This window comes from Coenobita brevimanus, chromosome 98 (genome assembly GCF_032717465.1).
Source record: "Coenobita brevimanus isolate Jiangsu-jjx chromosome 98, ASM3271746v2, whole genome shotgun sequence".
NCBI classification, from domain to species: Eukaryota; Metazoa; Arthropoda; class Malacostraca; order Decapoda; family Coenobitidae; genus Coenobita; species Coenobita brevimanus.
Genome location: NC_137051.1, coordinates 39,173,222 through 39,192,465, shown reverse-complemented (window position 1 = coordinate 39,192,465; position 19,244 = coordinate 39,173,222). Strand labels below are relative to the sequence as shown.

Below are 19,244 nucleotides of genomic sequence, written 5' to 3'. Positions count from 1 at the left end.
GAAACTATTAAAGTGGATGGGAGATTATCTCATAGGAAGACAGATGTGAACAGTCATAAGGGACATGGTTTCACAATGGAAAAATGTGACCAGTGGAGTACCCCAGGACTTTGTCTTAGCCCTAATGATGTTTTTAATATATATAAATGATTTGCCAGAAGGTTTGAAGAGCTACATGAGTATGTTTGCAGACGATGCTAAAATCATGAAACACATTAAATGTACAGGAAGAGCTGCAAGAGGACCTGAATAAGCTCCACAGCTGGAGGCAGACTTGGAAAATGGATTTCAGTGCCAAGAAGTGTCATGTATTAGAAATGGGAGTGAGTGAAAAAGACCGCATTGGACATATGAAATGGGCAAAGTGATAATTAGTAAAAGATGAGGAGGACTTAGGAGTGATTATTCAGTATGACTTGTCACCAGAAAAGCATATAAACAGTATCACTGAAGGCACTTATGGACTACTGACCAACATGAGTGGCTTTTAATTATATGGATGAGGAAATGCTGAGCTCATAGTAATCATGATAAGATCAAGACTAGAGTATGTGGCTATGGTATGGTCACATCATTTGAAGAAGCATATTGAGAAATTGGAGAGGGTTCAGTGGATGGCTACAAGGATGATACCATGGTTAAGGGAACTGACCTCCGAGGAGAGATTGGAAAAACTGAAGTTACCATCATTGCACGAGAGAAGGGAGAGGGGAGACTTGATCACGATGTTAAGAAATGTAAGAGAAATGGAAAAGGTGGATAGAAAGGATCTTTTTGTGTTGGCTGACGGCAGAACAAGAGGTCATGACTTCAAGCTGCGGAAAAGCAGATGTCTTAATGATATTAAAAGGTTCAGTTTCCCGAACAGAAGCATAGGTACTTGGAATGACTTAGACGAGGAGGTGGTGCAGACAAAAAACATTCATGTGTTTAAAACTAGACTGGATAAATGTAGTTAGGGAGACAGGACATCACAAGCTTAGCTTAGTTCCTGTATACAACATATAGGTAAATACAAATAGTTAAATACAGCCATAAACCTCCAGCCAAACAGCATCCTTCATGGACTTCCACCTGACATTCATTCATCAGAAACTGCAATTTCCCAGAGACATCAATGCATTTAGTCTGCTTATATGTGGTCATCAACCTTTCCTGTTTTAGTACTAATGCACATACAACTCATAAATAATCTATTATGCTCTCACTGTAATGCAGCCTCCGACATCTGAACATTCTTATGCACCTCACTTTCACAACACTCAGTCCTTCAACAATATCTCAACAAAAGATCTCTTGGGAATGCCCACCTAAAGTGGCTTGTTTCCTGCTGTCTATGGGTTCATGTACAGATGAGCCTAGGGCCAGACCAACAACAACAAAAGCAACTCCTCTCTCCCTTTATCCACACTGCTCCTCTCAGTGTTGCTTTGCACGACCCAATCATGTGAGCACACAAGCCTTTGCATTGTCCTATCACTGCTCTCACATCAAAACACTCCTAAGTACCATTCTACAAACACACAGTCAATGAAGCTCCTTTCATAAGTTTCTCTAGTTTCTCTAAAGGGTGCCACATGCCCTAAGACACATCCTACAACTTACAGAAAATGCCAGGACAGATAACTGAAATGCATAGCTCAACACAGCACAGAAATATGAAAAAATTTGCAGGCATATGGAGTAAGGTGACAATAATCATATGGCAAAGACAGGGTGTACTGGCAGTTCTAGCCTTGGGGCATCGCTGAAAGGTGGGAACCAATCATATTACCAGGATTTTAAGTGCAGATGTGTCTTAGAAACCATGCAAATTGTTTTTCTACTTTGTACAGCCTTTATTCAAGATTTCAAATCCTTTGCCTCTTAGTCCCCTATGTCTGACACGTTCTCCCTGACTCCCACTAACTGCATGGCAGTGGCAAGGAGGGGTATATACCACACTGCTCAGTGGTTGATCCCACAAAGGAAGTCAGGAGAGAAAATTAAGCACTGTAATAGCCATATTACCCTTTGCAATGTGTAGTAGCCTAAAGCTAGGCAGCTTTGTCCAAAACATTTACATAACTGGTCCACACCTTTTTACTTGGTTATTACAGTACATGGTTGAAAAACCTACAGCTGATTCTTGGGGATCTGAACTGATGCATGTAAAGCACATGACCTTTACCCAAACTGGTGCCTTAAACCACTAAATCACCAGGCATCCAAATACAGTAAACTCTCAATTATCCATCATCGCAATATCCAGCCCAAGGCAACACCTAGCACTTTTTGCTTAGCTCTATTAAAGCAATATCCAACAAAATTATGCAATATCAGGCTAAGAAACAGGAAACAATTGGCCCTCTGGTTCAGACATGGGACCCAACTGAGGTGCAGGCAGACCCTGCAATGTGCCAGCCAATCACAATGTGTAGCAGGAGCAGCCCACCTGGTGTGCCAACCTACCACTGCACGCTCAGTCTTTCCCACAGACACCGTACAGTGAGGATGTATCTGTGTGCTCTGTTCCTGTGACCCATGCAGTGGCTAAACCATAGTGCTGTGACTTAGTCTGTGGCCTCCCATGCCTCACTCATTGCAGTGGTGCTGTGACTAACCTTGTGGCTCCTCAGTGCTATGTGTTCTAAAGTCGTTCTATTTTATGAAGGCAGTTTGGGTGGGGTGATCTGGGACCTCACACTGTTAGCTCTGTTGTCACATCGCCGCCGATACACGTGTAATTATTTGTGATCATCTCTTTCTCTCTCTCTCTCACTTCCATTTTAAGCTAGTAACTACTTATAAATGAATTTTAAACACTCTGTATACATGTAATTCAATAAAAAAGCTATAGTATAGTATAAATCTCATAAGACTTGTCAGTGTTGCTTTTGCGACGTTGTCAGGTGAGCGGGTCATACTTGGTCAGTCTCCCGCCATGGAAGCTATAAAAAAAACGCACGTACTGACTTTTACCTCCGGGGTGGTGTGGAAAAAAAGTCGAAAACAAGAGAAAAAATAAAGAAAATACAATTAGTAGTAGTTAATATAAATATGAGAGAGAGAGAGAGAGAGAGAGCACGTGTGTGGTGACGATGTGGCAACAGAGCTAACAGAGTGAGGTCCCAGAGCGCCCCACCCAAACTGCCTTCATAAAATAGAACGACTATAGTGCTCTGTCAACTGTATAGCGAGGACATATCTGTTCATGTCTACCCTCTATTAATAACAAAACTAGGTGAGTACAGTATGATTATAATTTTATTATGTACTGCACCGTATTACTGTACTACTTGTACTGTATCAATACTGTATTGTATTTTATGTTTGATTTTAATCTTTTACTCAAAGGTAATAGTGTAGGAAAGTTTTTAGGATACAGAGTCAAGACAGATGGTAACACATTATCTGGTTCGATGCTGAACGGAGAGCTGACTGGGGGTACTATGCAATATCAAGTGTTCTGCAATATCCGGGATGGGGATTGGCTGAATTCCATTCATCCATCCATCATCCAATCCTGTGTTGCCCCATGAGAAGCACAGGAGCCAAAGCCTAGGCAAGTTGATCCTGACATTTAAGATGAGACTCCAGATAAATGAGAGTTTACTGTACAAGCTATAAACTCTAGTCCATCAAGTGACCAGCCAGGAAAGCATCTGTTTTTCTTCTCAAGGTTAAATAGATACTTCACCCTTCTGCTGCTATTATAAACTCCACTATTCTTATTCTGGCTAATGTTATACTGTACTATTTTATTCAGCTAAAGGCACATAGGTACATAAATGGTACAAATTAGTTCCATAAATATTTATGCTTAATTCTGTTGTGCATAAGCAAATATGAGGAAAGTAATCATGGTTCTGGCAATCTGCAGCAATTCTCTAATAAATTCCCCTCTGAGCAAATGGCAGCCTCTGTCAGAGATGCTGACATAACTAGATACTTAAAAGTCAATGTCGGTCTTAAGTATGTTACCTACAAACTAACCCCTTCACACACCTAAAGTTTTCTGTAAGTCTATGTGATGATCAGGGAAAATGCTGTGAGGGCAGCCTGGCCTCATGCACAAAGGAAAACGTTCCCAGGGATTTTATATGCCCCAGAAATTGGTTATATTTGTATAAATTGTACAGTATAAACTCATTTTTGCTGATGTTCACACTATAAGATAAGCTAATAAAAACGCACAAAACTGATGAGTAAAAATACAGTGAAAGTCTCGAAATGCAATGAGAATAGTGTAATGTGTTTCCAGTGAAAATAACTTCCTAACACCCTACTGCAATACTTTACCCATACCATGCAAGAGCTATGCATATATCTTCATGCAGAATTTCATGAGTTTTCATGTGGTGTCTTTGGAATTTTGATACGACCAACAGTTCTCGAGTAAATCGCCAAAAATCGTCCACGTGCACCCTCCCTCCCCTACCAAAAGCTGAGAGAAAGCTAACTATTTGAGAGAGTGTTGGCCTTGAAATAGACACCCTCCCCTATGACACAGCAAAGATAAACACACTTCACGCTACACCTTAATTTTGGGTGAATATTTTTGTCCAAAATTGCTTAATCAGCATCCCTTCAGACCAACACTGACAAGTGCATCATAGTGCATCATTGGTTCCTCTTCAGCCTAACACTATTTTGACTCATTTCGGGTCATCACGTGCGAGGGGGCTAATATTCTTCATCATCATTCCATCCGGCAATAGATAGATAGATAGATCATCATCATCATCATCCAGAACTCCTTTCCCATCCTAGGGCAGGGTGAGTAGCAGTGTCCAGACAGCCCAAATTTGCCCAGTCCAAAGGGCAATGCTTCCATTCACTCATCATTCAAGCCCCCGGAATCCTGGCTCTATCAGGTACGTCAAAAACATTCACCACGTTTTTTTGTGATATTCTTTATTTATCATATTCTTGTGTTTGCAGATCAATATAACTTAAGCTAAAATTACCTTTAAAATAAGACTAACTACTCTCCCTTGCCCCCAGCTAATCTTGATCCCAAAAGAAGGACCCCAATGGAAATACGCCACAGAGGCCTCATTGGGTTATCCGTAGTTGGTTTCAATCATGGGTGGTATTTATAAATACTTGTTCAATGTTTAATGTGCCACTACCACAGCCACTGGTAAGCTGGTGGGCTAGGGGTCCCAGATCCATTGCCTGGACCTGGGACTATGCAGTGAGCGGGGCCTGTGCTATATCTGTCCCCCTTTATTAATACTGAAGATGACAAAACAAAATAAGTTTCAAAGCAAGCCTGAGGACAGTAAATCACCCAAGGGGATGAGGGTTGGTTCATGGAATGTGGGAAGTTTGAGGGGAAGAGCGGGGGAAGTGGCTGAGGCATTCAGTAGGAGGTGGGTGGATGTGGCGTGTTTGCAGGAAGTCCGGTAAAGGGGTGGATCAGCCAGAAAGATTGTTGGGAAGGACTGTTGCTATAAGTTGTTTTGGCAGGGGGGGACAGACGGATATGGAGGTGTTGGTGTGATGGTTGCGGAGAAATGGGTGGAATATGTTATCAATGTTTTGAGTGTAAGCGATAGGATATTGGTAGTGAAAATTCTGTTGAGTAGAAAGATAGCTGCGATTATATCGGCATATGCTCCACAGGCAGGACTGGATGAAGCAGAGAAAGGGATGATTTAATACGTGTAGTGGGTGGTATGCGGGATGATGAGATAATGATTTTGGAAGGGGACTTAAATGGTCATGCAGGTGAAGCAGCACAAGGTTATGAAGGAGTGCATGGGGGATGTGCGTATAGTATAAGGAATGCAGAAGGGGAAAGGATACTTGAGTTTGGGGGGGCAACGGACATGATTGTGTGCAACACATATTTTAAGAAAGGAGACAGTAGGTTAATTACGTATGAGTCTGGGGGAAGTAGGAGTCAGATAGATTATTTTCTGGTTAGGAGGGCCGATAGGAGGTTAGTGAGGGATGTTAAAGTTATAGGAAGTAAGGAGTGTGTGCAGCAGCACAAACTATTGATTTGTGATATGGTGCTTAACCCCTAAACCGTGGGGCGTCACTTTCGTGACGCTTGGGAGCAAGGGATCATACCGCTTTTGTGATTCTGTGTTATTCTGAATTCACCCGGGCTTCCAAGTGGGGGCTTGTATCATCCATCAGTACTGCCAATGTCCAACACTAGTCAGCACTCCTAATCTCATCTGTACTCCCATCCATTGTTGACAATTTAGCCATTTCTCCCCGTTCTTGACTCCCCTCCCTACCTCCCCTCCATTACCCTATCCTCTCACCTGCCCGGCCGTGCTACGCTAAGTAAATCTTCCCTGGAATTTTTCACTGATTTCATCCATTGAAATAAGCCCTATGCCCTATTCTTATACCAAATAATATATACAAGAAAGAAATAAGGTAAGTGAGAGTGCCATACACCTGGAATTGGCTAATTATCACCTGACAACACCTCACGTGCACTCGTTCGCTAATTTTTGCTGTTTATTTCCCTTTGAAATATGCCGTATAATCTATTTTCGTAATAAATATACATATAAGGAAGGAAGGGAGAAGCCTAAGTGATATTTACATTCACCTGGAACTACCTAATTTATAATGTATTGTCTAGATTTCCTGCCAATCATTTCACTGCTATATATTAGCTGTGTCAAGAGGCTAACGTTGGCAGTAATGAATTTCCCTAGGTAGGCCACCATCCCGGCCCACCCTTATCAGTTCATTCTCATCTTCCAAAGTGGAGGTACATCTGTTCGCTCTTGCTAGCTTCAGGGCCTTTTTCACCCCCATGCAAAGGGCCCTGTGACCTTTACCCCCTACTAAACCTCGTGTGGAAAGAGGTAAAGGGCTGATAATTGATAAAAGAGTGACTACGATCTTTCTATTGAGTAAAACAGTGCAAGTGGAATTGTAAATAATGTGTAAACAGCAAGTGAAAGTAATGAATGTAAATATAAGTGAACAGTGGAAAATAGTTTTATAAGTTACTTCAAGTGACAGTGCATAACACAGTCTAAATAAAATGGAAATGTAAATAACGTAAGTAAAATGGAGAACGTAAATAGAAATGTAAATGAGTAGTATTATAAGAATACGAGTATGTACCCTAGGTGTAATGAAAGTGAAAGTTTCACTCTAGCATGTCTGAATACTATGAGTTATGAGAATGAAGGTGAAAGTGACGTTCACTCTCAATGCTAGTATACAGGACGAGAAAGTGAATGCTATGTATTTTACTGAAAGAAATTGAATCCCTACAGTGACAATAAACTACTACTACTGAAGGAAACTTATGGATAAAGACTGTAGATATATATAAGTGTTATATAGTAATAGAAATATAAAGTGTGAGGGGTTTTATGAATAATAAATGACAGAGTACCAAGAGCGAACTAGCGCAAGTGTGGCGGTCAGACGCGCTCATAATTTTCATTGCTTTCACAGTGGGTTTTTTTTTGGAGTATGGATCCCAAACTACTTGAAAATCATAGAGTAGTGTTTATAGTGTTAATATCTGGCTGTGGTAATCATATTACGGGTTGTCGGGAAGTGTAAAGTGGAGACTTCGTTACCCAACTTCAGAGGTCTCCACAAGTCCTACGGTAACCGACAAAGGCTCAACAAACATTCCAGGAGAAAGCTGAAGGTATGTGCCATAAGCATATGTAATTTTAATATTCTAGGACTAATAACTGTTTTTTGGAAAATATTTTTTGAGAGTCTGTCGGAGCCCGAATAACCCCGCGGCACACGCAAAACATCGGTAAACATGCCCGCGATGTAGGGGTTAACCCCTACACCGCGGGCATGTTTACCGATGTTTTGCGTGTGCCGCGGGGTTATTCGGGCTCCGACAGACTCTCAAAAAATATTTTCCAAAAAACAGTTATTAGTCCTAGAATATTAAAATTACATATGCTTATGGCACATACCTTCAGCTTTCTCCTGGAATGTTTGTTGAGCCTTTGTCGGTTACCGTAGGACTTGTGGAGACCTCTGAAGTTGGGTAACGAAGTCTCCACTTTACACTTCCCGACAACCCGTAATATGATTACCACAGCCAGATATTAACACTATAAACACTACTCTATGATTTTCAAGTAGTTTGGGATCCATACTCCAAAAAAAAACCCACTGTGAAAGCAATGAAAATTATGAGGGCGTCTGACCGCCACACTTGCGCTAGTTCGCTCTTGGTACTCTGTCATTTATTATTCATAAAACCCCTCACACTTTATATTTCTATTACTATATAACACTTATATATATCTACAGTCTTTATCCATAAGTTTCCTTCAGTAGTATTAGTTAATTGTCACTGTAGGGATTCAATTTCTTTCAGTAAAATACGTAGCATTCACTTTCTCGTCCTGTATACTAGCATTGAGAGTGAATGTCACTTTCATCTTCACTCTCATAACTCATAGTATTCAGACATGTTAGAGTGAAACTTTCACTTTCATTACTCCTTGGGTATATACTCGTATTCTTATTACTACTCATTTACATTTCTATTTACGTTCTCTATTTTATTTACGTTATTTACATTTCTATTTTATTTACACTGTGTTATGCACTGTCACTTGAAGTAACTTATAAAACTATTTTCCATTGTTCACGTATATTTACATTCATTACTTTCACTTGCTGTTTACACATTATTTACACATTATTTACAATTCCACTTGCACTGTTTTACTCAATAGAAAGATCGTAGTCACTCTTTTATCAATTGTCAGCCCTTTACCTCTTTCCACACGAGGTTTAGTAGGGGGTAAAGGTCACAGGGCCCTTTGCATGGGGGTGAAAAAGGCCCTGAAGTCAGCAAGAGGAACAGACGCGTACCTCCTCTTTGGAAGATGAGAGAGAACTGATAAGGGAAGGCCGGCCCGGGTAGAGGCCTACTTAGGGGATATTCAGTACTACCAACGTAGCTCTTGAAACAGCTATGTATTTCACTGAAATGACTGGCAAGAAATCTAGACAATACATTATAAATTAGGTAGTTCCAGGTGAATGTAAATATCACTTAGGCTTCTCCCTTCCCTCCTTATATGTATATTTATTACGAACATAGATTATATGGCATATTTCAAGGGGAAAAAAACAGCGAAAATTAGCGAATGAGTGCACGTGAGGTGTTGTCAGGTGATAATTAGCCAATTCCAGGAGTATGGCACTCTCACTTACCTTATTTCTTTCTTGTATATATTATTTGGTATAAGAATAGGGCATAGGGCTTATTTCAATGGATGAAATCAGTGAAAAATTCCAGGGAAGATTTACTTAGTGCAACACGGCCGGGCAGGCGAAAGGATAGGGTAATGGAGGGGGGGTAGGGAGGGGAGTCAAGAACGGGGAGAAATAGCTAAATTGTCAACAATGGATGGGAGTACAGATGAGATTAGGAGTGCTGACTAGTGTTGGACATTGGCAGTACTGATAGATGATACAAGCCCCCACTTAGAAGCCCGGGTGAATTCAAAATAACACAGAATCACAAAAGCGACGCCCTGCGGTATGATCCTTTGCTCCCAAGCGTCACGAAAGTGACGCCCCGCGGTTAAGGGGTTAAAGAACAAGTGATGAAAAAGAGGACTTATGTACCTAGGAGGAAAATATGGAAGCTGAAAAACCAAGTAGTAAGGGATGCCTTCTATAGCGAGTTGAGGAGAGTGGTGGCTCAACAGGGAGCTGTAGACAGAGGCATTAATGAACAGTACAGAGCCCTCAAGAACAATTTCTTGAGAGTTACTGATGTAACATGCAGTTGGACAAGAGGACCACCAAGACATAAAGTAACTTGGTGGTGGGATGAGGGTGTAGAAGAGGCAGTTAAGGAGAAAAGAAGGCTTTTCCGGGAATGGAAGAAGGGTGGTAGCAAAGAGGAATATTTGGCTGCCAAGCGGAGGGCTAGAAGAGAGGTATACAGGGCAAAGTCTGAGTCACAGAGACTATTACTTGATAACCTAAATCAAGGGGGAAGGAAAAATATGATATTTAGAGTGGCAGGTCAAGTGAAGAGGGATAATTGGGATATTATAGGTGAGCAGTGTGTGAAGAATGATGAAGGAAGGGTAGTGGTGAACAGTGAGGATATTAAAGATGCATGGAGAGAACATTATAACCGGTTGTTGAATGAGGAGTTTGACTGGGACAGGGAAGGTTTGGAGTCAACAAATCCAGTGTCTGGCCCTTGGCCTTGGATTGATGCTGCTACTGTGAGTGAGGCAATAGGCAGGATGAAGGTGGGGAAGGCAGCAGGTGTGTCTGGGTTGACTGCCGAAATGTTGAAGGCCTCAGGAGATACAGGGGTGAGGTCAGTCACTGACCTGATAAATAGGATTATTTATGAGTGTGTTGTCCCAGATGATTGGCTGATGAGTGTAATTGTAAATGTGTATAAAGGGAAGGGTGATGCCCTGGAAAGAGGAAATTATAGAGGTATAAAGCTTTTAGATCAGATAATGAAGGTAAAGGAGAGAGTTTTAGAAGGTATGATTAGAGAAAGGGTGAATATTGATGAGATGCAGTTTGGGTTTATGCCAGGTAGGGGGACCACTGATGCTATATTCATTGTTCGTCAGCTTCAGGAAAAATATATTGGTAGGAGAGGGGATCTTTATTTTGTTTTTGTTGATTTGGAAAAGGCCTTTGACAGAGTCCCTAGAGAGGTGGTGAAGTGGGCAATGAGAAAGCTTGGCTTGGAGGAGTGGCTGGTTAGGGTGGTTATGGCTATGTATGTGGGTGCTCACACCCAGGTAAGAGTGAATGGAGATTTGAGTGATGAGTTTTTCGTGAATGTTGGTGTGCATCAGGGGTCAGTCTTGAGTCCCATGTTGTTTATCATGGTACTTGAAGCCCTTTCATGTGACTTCAGAAACGGACTCCCATGGGAGTTGTTGTACAGTATGCTGATGATTTGGTGTTGATTGCAGAGAACGAAAGGGAGGCGGAGGAAAGGTTTAGGAAGTGGAGAGATGGTATGGGGCACAAGGGTTTAAGGGTAATTGCAGATAAAACAAAAGTGATGATATCTAGGGTTGGTGGCGGTACTGTCAAAGACGAGGGAGAGTGGCCATGTGCAGTTTGCCACAAGGGAGTGGGAAGTAATTCCATCTTGTGCGGTGTCTGTGATAAATGGGTGCATAAGAGATGTAGTGGTATCAGAGGAAGACTGCGAGATAATGCTGATTTTATGTGTACGGTGTGTCGGGGTGAGCAGGTGGAAATTGTCAGACATGAAAGGATTGAACTTGCTGGTGAATCTCTTGAGTGTGTGGATGAGTTCTGTTATTTGGGAGACATGTTGCGTGCTGGAGGTGGGGCTGGAGCTCGCTCTGTGGCTGGGGTGAGAAGTGGTTGGAAGAAGTTCAGGGAGCTGTTGCCTCTTCTGACATTGAGAGGACTCTCCGTACGTGCTAAGGGGTCTTTGTATGCAGCATGTGTTAGAAGTGTAATGCTGTAAGGTAGTGAGTCCTGGGCAGTGAAGGAGGAAGATATTCACCGGCTCAGACGTACAGAAATGACAATGATTAGGTGGATGTGCAGTGCGTCCCTGCGTCCAAGGCCTGGAGGGGCTGGGTTTGCGATGGAGGAGTTGAGAGGTAGGATGGGACTGGAGTGTATTGGTGTTGTGATGAGGAGAGGTAGATTGAGATGGTTTGGACATGTGGAGAGGATAGGGGATGATAATTGGGTGAGGAGGGTGAGAAGTGTTAATATTGGGGGTGGGGTTATGAGGGGTAGACCGAGAAAGACATTGGACGAGGTCATTAAGTGTGACCTCAGGGTTAAGGGACTGAACAGGGAGGCTGCAACGGATCGTGCAGCGTGGAGAGCCGCCATTAGGTGACCAAGGGCGACACATGCAAGCATGTTGGAGCCTTTAAAAACGAAAACAAAAACGAAAAACTTCTTGGTGGTAGGTGGGGGCACTCGCCATCCACTCACTTTGTGTAGTGCTGCTCTTGGATGCCTGCCCTTTCCTCTCTTCCTTCCTTCCTCTTCTGTCTTTCTTTCTTTCAGTGTTTCCTCTTTCTTCTGTCTACAGGTGACTTTGCACTGAGAGACAAGCCGAATGGTTTCTTGTACACGAGGAAACCATTTACTTCGCTGGGTAGTAACCACATAACCAACTTATGGCACCTGGTGGTTTAGTGGGTAATTAAGGCACTCCAATCAGATTAAGCTGGTGCAGGTTTATATCTACGGAGTGGTTGGGGTTTATTGCTCATGTAATGTCACTCAGGGATGAGTGAGGCTGGTCACTGGCCACTCTCATCTTAAATGTCAGGACCAACTTACCTTGCCCTAGGCTCCTACATTCCTCATAAGGCAACACTGCATCAGATGAGGAATGAATGAATGAAATTTTAGTTCTCCGTAAAGGAAATTATTAAGGCTTTTTAAAACAGTCAAGGGAAGACTGACCCTGGTGGTGGATGGAGGTATATCTTGAGAAGCTTGAGAAAGATGTCAGACTTGGTACGATGGTCAGCACTGCGACTCTGAGCAATACAGTACTGTTCAGCAGCACTGAAGTCTCTTACTTGATGCACCAACAAAGAAAGGGCTTTCTCATGTTGTCCAAGCTGATTGAAACAAAAATTATATACTGTGTAGCTAAAAACTAATTTTTCACTCACATACAACAGAAACCCTTGGGCTGCATAATTTAAATACTTGTTACCACTAGGAAAAACAGTGCAGTAGGAGGGTACATCTCATTCAGTGCTTGCATTGCAGCATCAGGTGTCCAAGTACTCCACCTGCGCAGCAAAATACAAATAAGCATCCCAGTTTCTTATGAATATGAAAATAAAAGTTTTCATGCCTTCCTGCCATTTCAGGGAAGCCCCACCATATACCAAAGGCTTGTGTGCTTCCAAGCAGCATTTAGGAAGCCATGCCACTGCACTTCTCCCAGTGGTTGACCAAGATGTACCCTCCAAGTTTACCTTGTTTACTGGTGGTAATATGCATTTGTGGAATTCTTCTTAAGGATACCAAAACTACTGGAGTCACAGGGAAAGGAAACTGCTAAACTGAACCAACATATTATACAGGATGGGAATAACAAAACCTGACCTCAATTCCTCATGAAAAAAACACCTTTACACTCAGAAGTTTTATTTTAACTTTAATAGGAAGAACTTGCTTAGCAGTATTTTCACAGAAATTGCCTAGAGAAAGCAGTTTACAGAACATGTAAGTGAGGGAAAAATTATGCTGATGGTAACAAACACTGTATTAGCTTACCCGTCCATACACAGCAGCAGTTTCAACATACAGGTTAGTGCCCTGCAACCTTGCAAGAACGGGCTGAGGCTGGTAGTGAGAGGAAGAGATGAGGAGGTCCTGCAGCTGGGTCCTAACCTCACTTGAACCCTCATCTGCAGTCCCACTCTGTTGTACTGCTTGGTCAACATAGTGTAGCACCAACTCTGTGTGGTACTTTTCATCCTGTAATAATTTCACATTATACATCATTACATACTCTAATTACTTTATATTACACAACAAAATGAAAAGTGTGTTATCACTTAGTTTTAACAAAGTTACTTCATCATTTCATATGCCATACTCCCAATTATACTTCACTCTGTTCATTTTCACTAGGCATAACAATGTAATCTCAACTTGCTGTGCTGTAATAAGAAGTTAACATTAAAACAAGGTGCTAAGCACGAAAAAATGCTATGGAAATTATACGGTCTTATTCTGTCATTTAGTTGTGAGAAATAAGCCGCAAAAGGATGAAGAGCTGAGTCTAGTTAAAATTACTGAAATACAGGAACCTCTTACAAGGCTTAACTCTAATATATATGACTCCAGACTAATAACTTCTGTTATGCGGCATAACAATGAGCCCTGACTTCTTGGGTTCAGGTACGGTGCGACCTTGGGTTCTTTGTTCTTGAACGGGTCAGTCAAAGGCAAGGAAGCAAATTCTAAACACAACTGGTCAAAGGCACACTTATATATATTAATAACAGAAACCTATATACACACCCGTGATCAAAACTATGGGACATATAATAACCAGATAATCTCAAAAGGCTAGCCCTTCCAACAGATATCTCCATCTAGTTCAGCGAGTTTGACCTTTACACAGTATTCTACCTTTCCTTACGTACGATAATTTCCACACAGTGTTGTACATATGGTTCACACAATACACCAGTGCGCTTGGTCTCAGATGTATAACAGACAATCAAGTATATCTCAATTTACCCAAATGCGTGACATAGACAACAGTATATACTCAAGTCCTTATACATATATTCGCGTAACATAAACAGTCTCCAATGCTACTTATATGCATCCGCGTGACACGGACGATACCCTAGCTAGCCTTATGCTACGTGTGCGTTACACAGGGCAAGAGACTATAGCATTCACGATCTATCCGCGCGTGGGGGCAGAGGGGGGGAAGGGGGAGGGGGGGGATTGGTGATACAGACTTCCTTATGAGACAGGAAGTTGGGAGTACACCTCATATATCGATTTCTGTTCACTTCATATGGCCAAAGCAAAAGGGGGGGGGGTGCGGCACTGATGCTGTCTCTCCATATGTAACACTTGGGGGGAATAGTCACACTTGGGGGCAGCCCGTGGCCTAGCACCATGCACTCTGCACGTGAGCTTTTTGGTGGGGAGTTCACTATTCCACACGGGGAGGTAACACTGGGGGGGGGGTGGAATCACTTGGGTGACAGGGACAGGACACCGGGCCTCAGGGACGTCACGCCAGCTCTGGTCTCTGGTGGGGTCCCTGAAAAGGAGCAGAAACCGCCCTCTCGTGTAGAGGGGTGGAGAGAGGGGCACCTTACTCTGCCACCGGAGTAGTGGACGGGGCAAGAGGTACCTTCTTCAACAGAAGCCTGGGGACGGGCAGAGGGAGAGCAACCAGGGGCCAGCTCTCCTACTTGGCGGGGCAAGGAGGCCCCGCCAGAATTCCGGTCCGGGCTAGACGAGGGAGGTCCAAGGGACTTTCCCTCCGTCAGGCAGCCCTGTTGGGCACTGCCTGGGCTCCTACGGGAGACAGGAGGGCAAGTGGAGTCAGGGGAGGCTCCTCTGGGCACTATAGACCCTGGCGGCAGGGAGAAGGCGCCCGATGGATACGCCCGGCTATTGCCACAGTTCCGACAGAGGCTGCACTCCGGCTGTAGGGTCTGGGACTCCTGTCCCAGAAACAGCACTGGGGGACGGCGACGCTTCGTCCCGCGTGGTACCTCTGGCAGAGAGTACCCCAGGGCCTGCCTTCCTCCTTGGGGCTGCCGGCAAGGGTCGTCTGGTGGACGTGCCGACGTGCTGGCTCCTGAAGGTGGTTGGCAGAGGGTGGCGAACCGACGGTCCTTCCACTCACCCACAGTATACACAACGGGTGATACTGTGCTGCTGCTCCTTTGGGGGAATAGCAACCCTAGAGGCTCCTCCTGAGTCCTCTGTTGAAAAGGGGGCCAATCCAGGGGAGTCGGCATCAGAGGGTTTGCTTGGGATCTTGCCACTGCAAGTCCCACCCTGATTCTGGCGAGTGTTCCCTCTGCTGAAGTGTAGTGTGCTTTTACTGTACACTGCCCAGTGGTCTGGCCGCGGGGAAGAGGGGCGTAGGGTCACGGGGGAGATACGCTGTTTAAGCCCAGAAGGCTTGACAGGTGAAAAGAGCCTTTCCGTCATCTCCTTGTAAGGTGGGGGTCACCTCCCTGTACCCTCCTCCTATGGTGGTGGTGTCTGGCTCGCTCCGACAAGCTGGTATTTCAACTTCATTATATGCATCCTCTTATCTTCATTTTTTAGTTAATTCTACGGCTGTTTTATGCACATCTTATCTTACATTTCCAGTCAATAATTAAAAAAAAAAAGTTCTCGAAAACAAAAATATATACTGTATTACTATGTGGCTGACCTGTAATTTCTTGGTGTCTATTAGGTGGTGCAAGTAACCAAGCCTTGCATCAGGGTAGCGTGTGAGTGCAGCCAGGACTTGAGGAGGATCCAGTGGTGCCTTGGTTTGAGTAAACACGCGCACTCCTTCCTTTGGGTCACGGTCAAGCACAAAGTCTGCATACTGCCAGATAATCTTGCTGTCTGTCACTCTGGTGAATACAAAATTGGGTGACGTGTCACACTCGATTTCTCTGTAACTGTTTCTCAGTCAACAGGAATGCTTCACTGAACAGATAAAAGGTTTTTATATACTGTACTGTATAGTCATACATGTCACATTTTATATTGCACAGTTACATGATGTTCATACACAAAGTCAGCATACATTGATATATTTAACAAGTAAAGTTAATGGATGTACTGGTCTCACAACAGCCAGAATTAAAAAAAAAAAAAAAAAAAAAAAAAAAAAAAAAAAGTCACCTGCCTGTTTTCCCCCAACATGAAAACAAAATCAGTTGGGTAAAAACATAATCAATCAAACTATACTCACCTTCAAATGATAATACAATAATGTATTATCCTGTAGTCAAAGGATAGAAAATCTTTTTGTTGTTAGACTTACATAATCAAGCAGTCCACTAGATCTTGTATTCCCTTGAAATGCTCATCTTTGACTTCCTCTCTAACAAGTTTTGTTAGCATCTTGAGGGCTTTCTCAAGGTGTCCCTGCACTCTGCAAATATTTACACTACTTACAAATACTGCATACTAGATGTTAGTTTAGGAAACTATACACCACAAAAAACTGTAAGTAAACCAAAAATCAATATCTTAAAAATAACTTTCCATGCTGAACCAATGAACCCTAATTTCAGTTAATTCAGAACAAGGAGCTCTCCAAAACTGAATGAAATTATCAATAACCTAAACAACTACTGTAACAGACCCCAACTCAAGCAAATGCAATAAATTTGCAAACTACAATACAAGCAGTTCATCACTGACAAATGATCAAATTACAAAACAATTTGTAGCTATGAAAAAATTGACAAAGCATAAAAAAGTATTGCAGTTCTGGCCTATAATCAAAGTACTGAATTTGACATTGTACAGATGGCAATAATGAACTATGCTGATAACCAGACATTTACAACTTCTCATTCCTTCACACTGTTCACTTTTTTATTATTTGTCGGAGTAACAATTTGTACTTTTTCCAGCTCTACAAACATTATTATATCCCCAGTAAGTCTTAAAAATGTAATATCAGTTAAACCAGTGACAGTAGTAGATGAAATTGGATGCTATACTTCAAATGAAATTACTGTGCAGAGATAGTAGAAACTGTGGCAACAAACCAGGTGACAGAAGCCATCAGTCAGGGTTTAAATTCTTCTGCCATAACACAATATGAGTCCTGATGAAAAGCTTTTAGTACTTTCTTTAGTCAGCTAGAGTTATCTAACAACCAAAGATTTACTTATTTATTTATTTATTTTTGCTCAAATGGCTGAATTGTTTTTCTCCAAATACCTCTAACCAGACTCAGCTTTTAAATACTAAATTGCCCTCAGAGATCCATTGGAGTATGTGTTTGGCATGACCATTACAGCATGGATTCCATTTCTTCAGAAGAGGGAATTGTTCAATATGAGTGAGACCTAGTTCCCAACCTCTTCCTCTCAGATGGTCACTGGTGATGGTCTTTAACGTTAGCCTCTCTCATTATTATCTATTCACGTGCACTTTTGATGCTCTGACTCTGACAGACTTGGCTACAGAAACCAAATATGAAAAACTGATGGCAACAATTATGTTTAACAACAAAATTTGCACAAAATATAGTTGGTCTGACTATACTAGCTCCTCCAAACTTTGTGGAACAATGTGAATTTGAGACCTTCATCCATAAACTTGCATGTATTTTTGACCCTTCTTTCCAACTCTATCCATCAATCGTTATGTCCAAGCAGATGGACACATTATTAACAGAAGCTGACCCACCCAAGATACCACCCTTAGGATATGGCTGAACTCCAAGCAGCACTCTTCCACTGCTCAGAATTCAAAGTTATCAGGTTCAGTTGTAGACTAAGCATATCTTTTTTTAGTTTCCATGGCCCACCATGTTCATAAATGTATCTTCTAAATATTTTGTTACTCAGTTCTTAGCAGAAGAACTAACTAAACAAGGCTTTAGGCATCAGTCAGTACTTTCTTTAAGTTCTATTTAGAGCTCTCCATTAATAAATGCCTGTCTCATAGCTGGATCCATTTACTCTACCTAAAATTGTTGAGGTACTGACAAGAAGCCTACACCTGGTGGTGCTGTGTACCCTGAGTGAAGCAGAGCAGCTGTGGCATCCACCCAGAAGTCACAAAAAGGAACCTACTGTACATGGTATATGTTGGATGGTTCAATAGAATCAGTTGCTTACTTGTGGCTGATCAGTCTGCTCAACCAGACAGACTAGTATTATGCCATCCATCCATCCATCATCCAATCCCATTTTACCCCATGAGGAGCGGAGAAGCCCAGGATGAGGCAAGTTGGTATTGACATTTAAGATGAGAGTGACCAGCATCACTCATCCCTGACCTGCATTACATGAGCAATAAATCCCAACCACCTGTTAGATATAAACCAACACAGGCTCAATGTGATTGAAGTGCCTTAATTACCCACTAAACCACCAGGCACCATAATTTGGTTATATGGGTACCACCCAGCGTAATAAATGGTGTCCTGGTGCACAGGAAATGATTTGGCTTGTCACTCAGTGTAAAGTCACCCATAGACAGAAGGAAGGGGAAAGAAGGAAAGATAGAGGAGGGAGTGTAAAGTCACCCGTAGCGAGAAGGAAGTGGAAAGAATGAAGGAAAGACAAATGAGGAAGGAAGGATGACAGGAAAGGGCAGACACCCAAAGCAGCACTACACTGAGTGAGTGGATGGTGAGTGCCCATGAGCGCCCCCACCTACCACCAACAACAATAATTGGTGAAAACTCCTGTAGTCAATATGCAATGTGTACTCCAGATATTAAGACTACTTCTTTATCAGTTTTATGGGAGACAGCAATAACCACCGTATCTGCATATGCTGCACTATCTATCTATCTATCTATTGCCAGATGTCTTAATCCCGTACAGGGTGGCCACAAACAAATCGCCTCCACGTAGCCCTGTCCACCGCCATTTCACTGCCCTGCTCCCAACTCACACCCCCCTCTCTCATTTACTGTACCTCTCCACTCCATCCCTCCATCTCATCCTCGGCCTCCCCCTCCCTCCCCCTGCCTCTACCTCACTCACATACACTCTCCCCGTCAGCCTTCCACCCTCCATCCTCTCCACATGGCCAAACCA

The 19,244-nt window shown here is 42.7% G+C and overlaps 1 protein-coding gene across 1 annotated transcript in view; it reads right to left on the bottom strand.

The window, feature by feature from the left end:
* LOC145414272 (transforming growth factor-beta receptor-associated protein 1-like) overlaps positions 1 to 19,244 on the bottom strand; it is a 95,159-nt gene that overhangs the window by 13,789 nt on the left and 62,126 nt on the right. Inside the window, exons 11-14 of the mRNA XM_080283876.1 lie at positions 16,499 to 16,609; positions 15,893 to 16,082; positions 13,243 to 13,446; positions 12,415 to 12,575 (exon numbers count right to left, since the gene is read on the bottom strand). Coding sequence (XP_080140002.1) covers positions 12,415 to 12,575; positions 13,243 to 13,446; positions 15,893 to 16,082; positions 16,499 to 16,609 — 666 coding nt within the window. The remainder of the gene's footprint in view (positions 1 to 12,414; positions 12,576 to 13,242; positions 13,447 to 15,892; positions 16,083 to 16,498; positions 16,610 to 19,244) is intronic.